Genomic DNA, 14,048 nt, shown 5'->3' on the forward strand with positions numbered 1-14,048 from the left:
ACCTTCACTTTACTGGAGTTCCCTTGATTAGTGTTTCCCTCCTTGAGTTGACGCACTCGTGCTGCCAGGACAGAAGTGGGTTTTCTATCCCACCTTCCCATGTCTTCCCCATGGTCACGCAGGAAAAACCACAGGTCAGCCCGTGGGGTGTACCCTCTCTCTGTAGCTGGGGAACGTTGGGCTCTGACTCTGGGGCCTGTGACTCGCACTGGTGCTATATGGGAACTGTTCTTCCTCATCATCTCCCTCATCTCCTCTCTGAGTTCTTGGACCACGGCAGAGACATGAGCCTGCATCAGGCCATTGATCATACTTTCATAATTCCTAAGCTTGTTGGCCACAGAACCTACTGTCTCTCGGTTGGTGTCAGCATTAATTGTTGTAATAAACGTGGTGTATTGGGATGGCCCTAGATTTGCCAGGCTCCACAACATTTGCCCTGTGCACCTGACTTTGTCGGGGTCATTATCATGCTGTCCATCCCTCCCAAAAAGTACCTCCAATACTGCCACTTCTCTCAGCTGTTGGATCCCTTCTTCAAGAGTCTTCCAGCGCATTCTATGGTGGTGCTCCTGCATTCTTTCCCTGTGAACAAACCTCTCTCTGACACTTATTAAAAGCCGCTCCCAGAGGGAAAGGGACCCTGGCTCCCTTACAAAAATCTGATTGATACCTGAGTCCTGGGTCAAGGGTCCCAAATTCCTTGCCTCACCACCATCCAGCTGGATGCCTGTACCCGTAAGATCCCAGACCCGAAGTAGCCAGGTTGTATAAGCCTCACGTCCCCGTCGTACAATGTCTTTGTGCAGATTACGGAGACTTTCGTACGTCAGGGACTCGGTGATGATCGCAACCTCTGGTTCCCCTGTGGCTTGTGAGGGCCCTCCCCTATCTGGGTGCTCTGCTTTCATCTTAGATCTCCTTGTTTCTACAGGGGCAACTGCTGCTGGCTGTGATTGCCTTTGCAATTCAGCTGGAGCCTGGACAGTTGTAACATCTGTGGGTTCCGCTGCTGCACTGTTAGACTCTCCCTCTTCAGGGCCGGGGGAGGGCTTCTCACCAGCTGGGGAAGTGTATTCTTTCAGCATCTGGCCCATCTCATGTATCTCCTTCACCAAACCCCCACCCAATCTGGGTAGTTCACATCTGTGGTGGGCTGTGGGGCAGGGTCAGGCTCTGGGGCAGCAGCATCCCTAGCTGGGGTGGGCTGTGGGGCAGGGTCAGGCTCTGGGGCAGCAGCATCCCTAGCTGGGGTGGGCTGTGGGGCAGGGTCAGGTGTCATGGTAGTTATCCAGGTAAGTCTCCCCTTCTCTCTAAATGCTAAATAGAGCAGGCCTATCAGCAACACCAGCCACTGTATGATATCATTAATATTTAGAGTGGATCTGAACCCTTCAAAAACTGGTGGGGCAGACCCAAAGAAATGGCTAAAGGGTTGGGAGAAGATTTCACCTGGGGTCATTTCTTTACAGCAGGTGCCATTATTAAAGTAACCCCAAAAACATACACTTAATGTGTGATAGCTGTGAATCCATGTGCCTGCTTTCCAGAGGAAGTTAAAAATCCATGAATTCCTCACCTTATTCACCCATAAAACAAACCGGATAAGAGACACAGTAGCCTTGGTTATGGGACTCATGTTTAGATAAGGGCCTATAAATGGGAGAAATACAGCCACAATCACGTGCCACCCAAACCAGGACAAGTTGGACTACATGGTGTCGCTTAATGAGGTTTCTATAGCTACACACAAAAGTTAGATTACTCAAGAACTGTTATTCCCTTTTGGTTTCTGTGCCCTCGAGCCTCACGTTGGGCGCCAAAATCTGTCTTGGTTTGGAAAGACAGGAGTCTGCTAAGGAAGGCAGGAGCCTCCCCTGAAATTGAGAATGTAAACCCTGCCCACCCCTCCGAATTGCTATAATTTTAAATTAAGGGGCTCTCAGGCAAAGATATGGGAGCAGGCAATAACAGTTCTTTAATAGGGAAGAAATAAAAAGAATAAAATAAACAATGCAGTCCACTGGAACAACACTGACAGAGTCAGAGCCCAACCTGACACCTTGTGGGTCAGGGTGTTGGTGGTAGTCTGATTGAAAATGTGGCTGCAGTCCTCTGAAGTATCAGGTGTGGTTCTGTTGGAGCAAGGGGGTTCTGTAGAGAAGGATGTAGTCTTCCTCTGAAGATCCAGGAGGAAAAGGCAGCTGCTGTTCCTCTGGGGAATCTCGTGGAGAAAGAACTGAACTGCAATTTCAGAATCTCAGAGTATATGGGGTAGCAGTGCTTGGCTCCTCCCTCTGGGCAGAGCATCTCACAAAGGGATGTTATAGATCTTATCAGTCATGCAGTGATATTCAATAGTCTGTTATCAGCAGAGGTCCCCTCCCGAGGAAGGTGTGAATGTGGTCATTCAAAGAGAGAGATAAGGTAAACTGCTCACTTGACAAGGTAATCAGCCATACAGATGGTAATGGAAAACATCTTGCATGCAGTCTTCAACAATGATCTTTAAGGTCCCTTTCAACCAAAGCCCTTCTATTGTTGCATGATTCTATGTTTGCAGTTAATTTGTTCCAGTATCCATGACTAAAAGGGGTTTAATGTGATGGCATTAAAAAAGCAAACAGCTATACAGTACAACTGACCCACACTATTGCTTCAGTCTTCTATCAAATGCAATGAACCTCAAGTTTACTCATTGAAAATTGCATATATTTGTATTAGTTACTCTGTTGGTCTGTGTACCTGGCTTGAGCATGTGAAATACAGCAAAGGCCTTGTTCAGGAGACTCTTCTGCTGGGAGGAAATACTCTCAAGCAGCAAGTTCAAGACAATTTCACTCATGAGGTCCCAAACAATGCCCAAATGTTATGGTTTGAAACCTAAATATCTAAAAACCCGATCTGATTTAATTAACAATTCTTTGTAAAAAATCCCATCTGATTTAATTAAAAATTCCTCAAAACAAAGCACTTTTCCTAGTAATCTTTCCTACTTTTCCTTAAGAAATTATTTTCATATGAAACTGAGCCTCCCAAAAATCTGGTTTTGTTTGTTTAGTTTGGTGCTTGGGTTTTTACTTTTTTTTTTAAGTTCTATCATTGCTAGTACAGCTGGAAATCTTTGCCTTCAGAAATAAATGTCTGCAAAAGTGAGAAGACAACTGATTTTTACAACCACCCTAAGAAAAGTGCTCTAATTGCAGAGGAAGACAATTTTTAGATTAATTTGCTTTAAACTATTGTTTATAAAGTGTTAAGAATTCAGACTTTTTGTTTAATTTTTGCATCAACAATGACTTTATTAAAAACAATAGAGTTTTTGGCCTCCTGCACAGAAGTTATATTCCCACTTGTTTTTTTTTCCCACAAATCATTTCTGCATGGTGTACTACATTTTATGTAGCTATAGGATCAGAGAATCATTGAATGGCTTGGGCTGGAAGGAACTTTAAAGATCATCTACTTTCAACCCCCTGCCATGGGCAGGGGCACCTTCCACAAGGCTGCTCAGCGCCTTGAATCCAAATGTCTGTCCACTGACAGTGGACCAACACAACAAATATTTTAGCTGCACATAGCAACTTTTTCTCCAACTGAAGTGAACAAAAATAGGCAGCTATGCATGCTCTAAAATACTCTGCCATATGTAGATGTATAAAACACAGCACCAGAAGAAGCGCTGGAACAGGATAGTGGAATCACCATCACTGGAAGTAGTAAAAAAAATGAGCAGTCTGGCACTTAGTGATATGGCTTAGTGGACAGGGTGGTATCCAGCAGAACGTTGGACCTGATGGTCTTGGAGGTCTTTTCCAACCTTAATGATTCTACAATTCCAAGACCCAGCATGATTTTTGGAATCCAGTATTTTTGGTAATGAATTGTACTATTCCTCTGAGGGAAATCTTACGCAGACAAAACCCGAAGTATTTTACAGCAAAGCGCTTTTCATGTATGTTAAAACACACAGACTCTGATTGAAGAGACCCCGCAAGTGAACCCAAGTTTCCTCAAGTTGCATTGACAATTTGGATAATTCTTCCAAGAGTTTTGGCTCCGATGAGAGACTCTTAAGATGTAACTGAAAATGAAAACAAGCAGTTAGTGAAACAAATACAGATTAAAAAATTAAAAGACTGTTTTCCCCATCCAATCCCAATACTTCGCTTTCAGGAAATGTCCCAAATAGGGAAAGGACTCTTTTCTTTCAACTAATTTCCTCTATTCAATACTGCTCCCCTTTTGCTAGTCTTTACAAGCCATTTTTCATGTTCTAGGTGGGATAAGGCAGCAAAGTCTCTTAAATATGCTGTATTTTTACTAAATCCTCTTCTGGCAAGGCTGCTAAATCTAGTCTCATCACATTCTTCCCAAGAGGGTAACTTTCTCCCCTTTCTGACCTGCATCACAAATTCCTCTTTAGTCTAGAAAGGCTAGACAGATGTGCTAAGGTCAATCAGGATTATTATTTTAATTATCCATGTTGCACACATCAAGAAGAATGATGCCAGCACACACTATAGTGATATAGATGGATGAGGTCTCCTTATGTGACAAACAGCAACCTTGTTAAAACAGAATTAAGAGAAACCTTCTGAACTGGCAGCAATTATTACCACTTAATGGATGGAATATTTATTTTCCGGGCTACAATTCAAATAACTAGGAGCCTTGATACTGAGCTTTAGTCTGAAAGATAGTAGGTTCAGTCTGGATACTAGACAAAATTCCCTGCTGTAAATATGGTGAGGCACTGGAACACCTTACCCAGAGAAGCTGTGGATGCCCTGGTATTACGTGTGCCTGAATGCTTATAATAACTTATAATTATGCTTATAATGCTTATAATTTCCAAGTAAAGTGTTATTAATTGCTTTCACATTATTTCATAAATCAGAGTATTTAAACCACTTGTGCATCAGAAGGGTTTCAATCTTCTGCAGAACCACTTTGTCTCTAAGAGTAACTGTTACTGTGCTTCAGTAGAGTAACTTTAACTTACAGGCACCCTGGGATAATTTCATTAGCTCTGTGATACTCCACAGGTAACACAAGAAAGGCAGCCCACCGACAGGGAAAGTAGGTCAGGCTTGCAAAGTCCAGTGATAAATCCAACAAAATGTCTAATTTATTTCCCAACTGTTGTGTATTAAATTCTTTGCTTATTTAAGACATAGCATACCTTAGCTTAACAATTAACAACTACTAAGAAGCTAGGAATATTAAAAACATATAAAACCAATTCTAAGTAAGGAATACAAGAACAAAACCTGTCTGGCAGGGCCCTCTTCAAAACATCTTTTGTTTTGCAAGCTTTTCTTGATTGTCACCAAATGAGTTCCCAAATCATCAAATATATTCAGTTAGACATTTTAAAACCATTCTCAACCAAAATCACTTCAGATAATTTGAGGAGACAATTTATACCTTTTTACTGTATAACTGTTATTTTAAATAGGACTAACATAAATTTTATAAGAAATTTTTTACCTTTAAAAATAGTGCCAGGTATGCCTGAGCGAGTTCGAAGTTGTGCTTCTTGTTCAGCATCATCCCAATCATTCTCAGAAAGCTCAGCATCACCTCCCTTGAGCCCCCACCTTCAGGGGCCAAACCCCGTAACTCCACCTCAATATTAGATGGTCCCAAGCTTTTCAGTAAGTCAAGGGGAGCTTTATCTGTGTTAGAACATTGGGGGACACATTATCAGTAACATCTGCAAAGCAGAATCTCACAGATCCTTCACAAGACAGGCTTATTCTAAAATTCTTAAGCAGTGACTATCAATTTCAAGTTTTTACTGTTTCCTTAATTTTCTGTTTTCAACAAAATGTCTCTCCCTGTCTTTAATTTACTGTCCCAACACATACTAAAAGTGCAGATGCACTTTATTTGTAATTGAAAAATACAAGTAACATCTTCGTATTTGTTTCAATTTTTCCCCTCTTCTGTCTTCTAAGTAAAACAAAATTTCTAATTAACCACATAACATTGTAATTTCACATCTCTTGTTAGAAAGAATGTACATACTTGAAATTTTGAGTTGTTAACTGTGAATATACTCTGAAAGATGGAGAGCACTACTCTTACTGGGCATCTTTACTCTAATTGACATTAAGCAAAACTAGACACCTTCTGGTGAATCTAACAAAATTATTACTTTTGTTAAGTGAATGTCTTGAGGGCGCTAGGGGAAAATCTTTTTCACAGTAGAAATACATGCAATTAACAAACTTTCTTCCTCTTCATAATTGTTCCTTCTCAGGACTTCTACCATCCTACCCGACGACCTATGAGGATTCCATCTATTTGCTTTAAAAAGGAAGCAGCAAAAATATGTTTGGTTGCAAAAATGCAAGTGATAGTTATAACATTTTTAAAACTTATGTGATTGATATTTCTTTTGCTAAGAAGTTTCTAAGAAGACCAACTTCATGGTAATACCTAATGGTATTAGGCACTGGTTAATATTCCTCAGGTAGTATAAATTGGTATTTGATTCCCAAAAAAATAATTAGCTAGTTTTGAATATAACTGATTTTAACAGTATTAAACAGATGCATTAAATAGCTTTTTTTATGACATTAAACAAACGAAGCATGGAACATGTCGTGAGGTTGATACACGTACAACATGGAAAAGGTGGCAGCTCAATCTGTGCAGCTCAATCTTCACACCTGACCCGAGGTGTGAAGCCCTGTTTCCACCCCAACAGTAAACCAGGATGGTTTCTAGCAGGATTCTTTTCATTTGCACGGTCCAGTCATGTTTAGAAGAGATGGCTGTAATCCAGCCAGCAAAGAGCCATGCTCCCCATCAGCAGCCAGGATCACCTGGATCGTGGCTGTGGCACAGACCCTGGGGCACACCTGCCTTAGAGCAGAGGTGGCCTGAGGCAGATCCACATGTCCAAGCACATCAGAGTGCACTTGCTCCCTGGTAGAGCCAGCTCCACAAGATTTTTAAACATTCACCTCTTCTGAGTGGCTCTGAGGCACTTCAATAGAACACTGTCAATCGAAATACTACAAGCGAGGCAGGAGAACACAACTTGTTTGTGACAGATAATGAAGTTCTGCACACACAACGTTTTAAGTGTGCTTGAGTAAGCTGGCCATCTCAAGAGAGTTTAAGCATGGGTAGAAGAATTCCCAACAGAACTGCTCTGTGGACAAGACACTGTCCATTTACATTTCCAAGTCAGCTATATTAGCATCATTTAAAAAAATCTGAGTTTCAATGATTCTGTAGCATCACAAGATAAACATAAAAAACAGCTGGTGCATTCCACTGGTAGTTTAAGTGATTAAATTTCAAAATAAACTGAATGTTCAAAGAAATCCAACACCTTATTTTTGTATGGTTTATTTATTCTTAAGTTTTAAATTACAGGGCAATGAATTAACACTGTAAGTTCACTGCCTGGTGAAGTAACCCTTGAAAGGAGAACTTGTTAGGCACACTATGCTTTTCATGTTTCAATGAATCACCAGACTATTCCTTTCAAATAGGTCTATTCCAAATCAATCCCTTCCTTCTTTCATTCCTTTTCCCAGAAATAATGCATAGCACCTTTTCTGGGTGATATCATCAGTTTTCAAAAAAAGTTAATTTAAAAGGAACCCAGTCTTCTTGCTCCATAAGGGTTTTAGCCAGAATTGGGTTCCATGCTGCAGACAAGCTGCAGTGCCAATGGATCTTTGTTCCAGTGTGGCTATCTGTGTATTAGGTATTATACTGTACTATGAGTATTTTTTTTTCTCGGATCTGTTAAAATTCTGACATTAGAAATCACATATGTATCAAAATAAAAGCAGCATCAACATTTTTAGTGAAATATTTCATTAACTTACATTCATTGGTGCTCAGGGCTTCTTCAAGATGAATGCAGAAATCAGATTTCTGCGCCAGTATCCCAAGGTTTACCACCTTTGACTAGACCACAAAAGCAACAGCAGTGTGTCCATGAATATGCAAACACATTTTTACAACTCAATCACATTATTTTTCTACTGATAGAATAAGACTTTGAGAAATAAAGCAGTAACACAGTTAGTTAAAACTGGTCCTTTAAAGTCTAGTGATTTAACCCAACATTAAAAAGCATTTGAGATTTCTTTTAAAATACACTATATAAACACAATTACATTGATTCTTGTTTTTACCTGTGTATCATTTTCCTCCTCTGGTGGAATGTATCGGGGTATAAGACCAGGAAGTGTTGGAATGAAGAAAGGTGCTGACTTCGGAACTTTTGGTGGCTCTCTTGGTTTATTTTTTTTCTGTTAATTAGATATTTGAATTAAAATCATTATTATCATAGTAAGAGCATGTGGGAATATTTTGTTTGTAAAGAGTTTCCTTTTTAAAATACTGTGAAAACTCTAAAGACTAACCAAAAAGTAAATATACAAGTAAAATCCTTTACCACTAATTATGAAGCTGCTGTTCAGCCGAAAAACAACTCCTGTCCCAAATCCCAGGAACTGAAAAGCACCACATAGACTTCTAATGCAAAATCTTGAAAAACACTTGAAAAGCAGGATCAAGTTTCATGTATTTCATAGAAACAGGGCAAATATATGGATGTATGCTGTTTTTTGCACAGTTTCAGTACCTTGATAATATCAAGGTTGAGGAGATTTTTCCACCTTGATTCCGGTAACAAGGAAAGGGTCACCAGCTGCTCTCCCAGTTGCTCAGGTGAGACATATTCCATCATTTCATCACATGGCTCTTCATCGCCCGACACATCCACATCTTGAAGAAACAGATATCTTTTATGAACATTCATACTCCACATCCGTTTTTTTAAAAAATCAAGCCAAACACTTCTACTTTTTTTGCAATTTTTGAATAACAAATGCATAATAGTTATAGACATAGGTGGTAACATAATATTGAGCTAAAAAGCTACAGAAACAATCTGTATTAGCCTTATGAAATATTAAATAATTTTAAAAGATTATGGCTGAGATGTAGAATTTAATAAAAAAATTTTTAATGACTGATAAATTTGTCCACTTTGAATGAAGTTATATAAAAGCAGTTTACAGACTTATTAAAGAAAACAAAATTTTGACAGTAATCTGTTGCTCTTTCTGAATAAATATATACAAAGTAATTTTAATTCAACATTATAAAGCTGTGAAATCTGTGCATTTAAATCCTTGCACCATATTCACTACCTCATCACAACCTCTTCATAGGTATGACTGGAGTGGCACATAAAAATGAAGAAAATCTCAACATTAAAGCACAACATCCCACAAGGTAAGTTATAATATCAGTCATTCGATTTTCTCTTTATTTCCTGTGTGACCTTGACCAAACAGCTCTGCTTTCCTTTCTTTTTGTAAAATATTACTTGGCTAAAACAATGAATCTAATAGACAAGCCTGAAACATCAAAGGAATGTAACCCATTAAAAGCCCTTAGCATCCAAGCAGGAACTTTACACTTGCTGAAGACACAAAGTGGATTAAAGCTTTCAGCTGGAATCAGGACAAAAATATTCAAAGTTCTGGGATGAATTCCTGTCTCCCCAGTTTAAGTATGTAGAGCAAGTATGTGCTTGCTACATATAGCAGCCATCACCATGAGGCACGCTCTAGTGGCCAACAGCTTGGTGTGCTTCTCCTCCAGATGGAGATGCAAATGCAGGCACTGCAAACTCAGGCAGACAAGATCTCCATCTAGAGGACTTCTGACGCACAATCACTTCTATTAATTTACCAAAAATTCTACTTAGGCCTTTCTTTGACTGGGCACAGGCACATGCCAGGTCAGCTGAACCCCATCCTCTTGGCAGCAAGATATCCACAATGAATCTGCGGGATACAAGAAGGGGGAGCAAGCTGCAAGGGAAAAACAAAACACACTTTCATCTGAGGGTTACCTTGCATGGGGCAGGTGCTGGGGAGTGTCACCAAAGATGGTTCATAATCTGCAGGAAGGGGCCGTAATGACACAAGCGAATACAGAGAACGGTTTGACCTGAAAAAATAAGACAGGCATTTTAAAAGCCATCTCCAGATGAATGGGAACAAGTACTTCAGACGTAATTTATACTGCAGTCTAATACTGCTGCAGCATGGCAATTCACCAGGCTCTATTCAAGATTAGCTCCCCTCATCTACCAGATAAGCAGGAAATGAAGTGTGGCAATAGACTCACCTGAACATCTAAAATATCAATGTTATGTTCAAGTATTATTGCCAAGAACATAATAATAGGCTGCAGGACCTCAATGTTCTTCTTGAAGTGAGGGGCCCAGAGCTGAACACAGAATTTGAAGTGTGACCTCACCAGTGCCCAGGAGAGGGGCAATAACTGCCCTGGTCCTGATGGCCAAAAAGAATATTTACCTGTGCCAGTGTGCCACCACCCTCACAATCAAGCATTTCTTTACAATGTGCAATCTAAATCTACCTTCTTCAGCTTGAAGCCATTCCCCCTTTTCCTGTCACTCTAGGCCTTTGTCCAAAGCCCCTCCCCAGCTCTCCTGGAACCCCCTTAGGCACTGAAAGGGGCTCTGAGGTCTCCCCAGAGCCTTCTCCAGGCTGAAGATACTATGCAAATATAAATTATTCATCCTGCTTTCACAGGATTTTAGGGCAATACTCTTAGCAAATTTTCTTCAGGTTTGAAACATGCACACAAATAATTCTGGCAAATCGCTTCTTTTGTCAATATAAGCTAGGGCTAGGTAAAAACATCTGCTGTTATTCACAAGGAAGCACTTTTACTTAACCACAGGAAGGCCTAACAACTGAACACTCCTCAGACAAAACTACAGCCAACACATATAACCTGAAATAATCTGTCAGCTAAATGGAAAAAAGACCCAAGCCATTTTAACAGTGCGTCACTTCAGTACTGGACCTGAACAGTCATTTGCTTTAAAGCTGTATCTGGAGGAAACTGAACAAAACCACATTTTACTTCTGCGCTCATTTATCATTAATAAAGAGAAATAATCACAACTTTGATATATGCTCAGAAGTCTCAGATAACACTGTACAGCAGGACTTGAAAAGCACTTCAGAAAAAAGCACTATTTGAACAAAGACATTTCGAAGCAGTGGGGGAAATGGAGTCTAGGAAAGCTTTATGAATGGCATAACAGGAACTGTTAAGAGTAAGAAACATTTAGAAAAAAGAGATTGTTTAAACTATCTGAATAAGTAAATTAACTGTGGAAATGTCATGAGCAATACAGAACACCTGTCCTAATCAGAACCATGGAACACAAAACACTGGAGATGATACTTCACAGCATAATTCTCTATTTGCAATAAAGGTGATTAAAAGAACTCTGTCCCATCCTAAATTCTAAGTACAAACAGATTACATACTCACCACAAATAAATTCCAAGATCATCCACATGTGCTGAAGCGAGAAAATCTCCTGTAGGGGACATAGTAAGGCTTACAGCTGCAGAGTCTACCAAAAAACAATCTATGAGACTATGGAGAAAGAAAAAACAAACCAGAGAAATTATCAGCAAGATAAACTCGTTTATCTGCAGCTAAATGCAAGCAGGCCACAAGAAGTATGGCCACAAACCAGGGTAGCAGAAAAAATCCAAATATATTATATAAACGAAGCAAGTGAACAGCACTGTGCAAACCCCTTGTCTCTACAAAATGCTCTAGAATCAGATAAAGCTGGTGCCTCCTTAGAGATCTACACCTGGAGAATATGTCATGAAGCAGTCAACTCCTTATGCCTAGCACAAAACTTTTACTGGCCATAAATTCTGTATTTTCATTTAGCCCCAGCTGCTCAGACTGACAATTCCTGTTCTCAGCACACTCCATGTACACCTGGTTAATACTAGCACATGTTTCTAAAATAAAATATGAACTGTACAATCTGAAGTTTGATTATCTGCATCAGTTTTGGCATTACTATATCTTCAGCCTGATAAACCATTTCTTGATCATTTTTTTCATGATTGCAGAAAGTTGAAATAATGTAAAAACAAAGTTAAAATACAACTATAATAACATTATAGTAAAATGTTATTATGCAACTATTTCAACAATGAGACATTTAAGTTCTGGATCATGCACTCTCTAGCAGACTCAAGCCCAGGTTGACAGCATTACTTGTCTCTTGCTGAAATACAAATTTTAGTTACTTTAAATTTTAAATTAAAGTTTAATTTGACAACTAGCTCACCAACAGAAAAAAAAAGAACAAATGAAGAGTGTGAATACTTTGTTCTTGTTTACAGCTCTACAACCCTGTGCTGTTCACTAACCATAGAAAAAATATTGATATAACACAGAAGTTTAAAATGTAAAATCTTGTGGGCATATGTTTTCTTAGCTACTGAGCACCCCTGTGATGGTTTGAGAGAGCATGTCAAAAATAAAAGCCTTTTTCCCCTGGAGTGTTTTATTCCTTATGCATTTTCTTAGACAAATGCTGCAAATCACAGGTAAGAGAAAAATCACTCATCACTTTCAATATAAAATATATAAATACTAAACCCATAAATCCCAAACTTTTATCAGATACATTTTGTACATAGTGCACAATGGCAAGAAAAATTTACCCTAGATACTTTCTCTTAGTTTCAAATCCATCTTTTTATGACAATCCTTACCTGTAATTGAGAAATTCTGTTCAATAAATCAACCATAAAGATCTCCAAAACAAATTTAACAAGAAATTAAGTCTTTCTACTTACTGAACTTAAACCGTAATTAAAATTACTGACTTGGGGGAAGGAGGGATCAATCTACTATAGGAAATAAGATACACTTGTATTTTTTACACAAAAAGCTAAATGAATCCTGCCTTGGGGCTGAAGGCATCTACCTTTATGCTTCCTGCCTAACTGCAAAACTGTCACAATGGAAAGCATAATGTTGAGCTCACATTTAACAGGTCTCCTGAGCTGTTTTTTCTCAACTGCTTCATCCATGAGCAGTCAGCTCATACTCCTGATTCCTCAATTTGTCTATGCAAGCTGCACAGCAGAAAGAAATATATGCCTAATATATAGCTGGGCTCCTGCTTGTAACTTTCTGTACTCAAAGTCATCATTTTTTCCCACTTTTAAAAAGCCCTGCATTAAAAACATGCACTCGGAAGACCTGCACTGCATTACAGATGGACAGTTAAGCACCACTCCCAAGTAAAAACAGATGTCCAGTTAATAGATGTCAGACCATTATTAAAGTCAGTTGGTAATTTTTGTAATGTTGGATTCTAGAAACATGTTCTCCATATTTTTGTAAAAACAATATCAAAGCTGAGGCTTTAGAATACACAGCCCATGAGATGTTTTCTCTACTTATGAGTCACAGAGGTAAAGCAAACATCAAGCATTTATTAAAAGTTGTTCCTCCTTTTCAATACACTCCTCTGCTATGGTTATGGGAAAACCTTGCCTTTACACACTGGAAGAATAATTTAACCTAATTACAATTAAAACCAGGGTTTGTCATTTACATGCCTGGATTTCAGCTTGACCTGAATTTTAGAGACAAGAGACAAAATTTTTTTTACATGCAAAAGAGAACTACTGTCAGACGGCTTTTAAAAACATTACAAATAGATTCTTATTGTAAAGTATTAGGTTATTGAAGAAGTGAAAACCAGAAGAAACTGGTTTTAGTTAATGTTGAAATTTTTTGTAGGCATATTACTTTGCAAGGGAAAGAGTGTTACAAAGATGAAGACCAGAGTGCTAATTTCCTTCCCATCCATAGGAAGAAGGCACATAATTTCCATCCTGTCTTATTTCAGACTAGTGGCTCTCATTATGCAAGAACAGGCCAATTGTTTGTTGAGATGCAATGCACTTCTGGTAGTAAAATGAGAACTTTTACAAAATTATTAGTATACAAAATTATTTACCAAACCATGTCAACAAAAATAATCAACCAAACTGAAACCTTTCAGTTCCAGGCACAACCACCAGAGCTGCACACTGCACAGCACTACCTTAAATAAAAAAAATAAAATCTATCTGATATGCTGCTGAAAGAATGCACTGGCAGAACGCAAAGTTATTTCTCAGCCTGTT

The 14,048-nt window shown here is 39.0% G+C and overlaps 1 protein-coding gene across 1 annotated transcript in view; it reads right to left on the bottom strand.

Annotated features, from left to right (window-relative positions):
• Positions 1 to 2,399: 2,399 nt before the first annotated feature.
• Positions 2,400 to 14,048, bottom strand: part of WDR36 (WD repeat domain 36) — a 30,003-nt gene continuing 18,354 nt past the window's right edge. Inside the window, exons 17-23 of the mRNA XM_030968689.1 lie at positions 11,365 to 11,472; positions 9,902 to 9,999; positions 8,621 to 8,763; positions 8,169 to 8,285; positions 7,857 to 7,938; positions 5,494 to 5,681; positions 2,400 to 4,084 (exon numbers count right to left, since the gene is read on the bottom strand). Of these exons, the coding sequence (XP_030824549.1) occupies positions 3,935 to 4,084; positions 5,494 to 5,681; positions 7,857 to 7,938; positions 8,169 to 8,285; positions 8,621 to 8,763; positions 9,902 to 9,999; positions 11,365 to 11,472 (886 nt within the window). The 3' untranslated portion in view covers positions 2,400 to 3,934. The remainder of the gene's footprint in view (positions 4,085 to 5,493; positions 5,682 to 7,856; positions 7,939 to 8,168; positions 8,286 to 8,620; positions 8,764 to 9,901; positions 10,000 to 11,364; positions 11,473 to 14,048) is intronic.

The sequence above is a fragment of the Camarhynchus parvulus genome, chromosome Z (assembly GCF_901933205.1).
Source record: "Camarhynchus parvulus chromosome Z, STF_HiC, whole genome shotgun sequence".
NCBI lineage: Eukaryota > Metazoa > Chordata > Aves > Passeriformes > Thraupidae > Camarhynchus > Camarhynchus parvulus.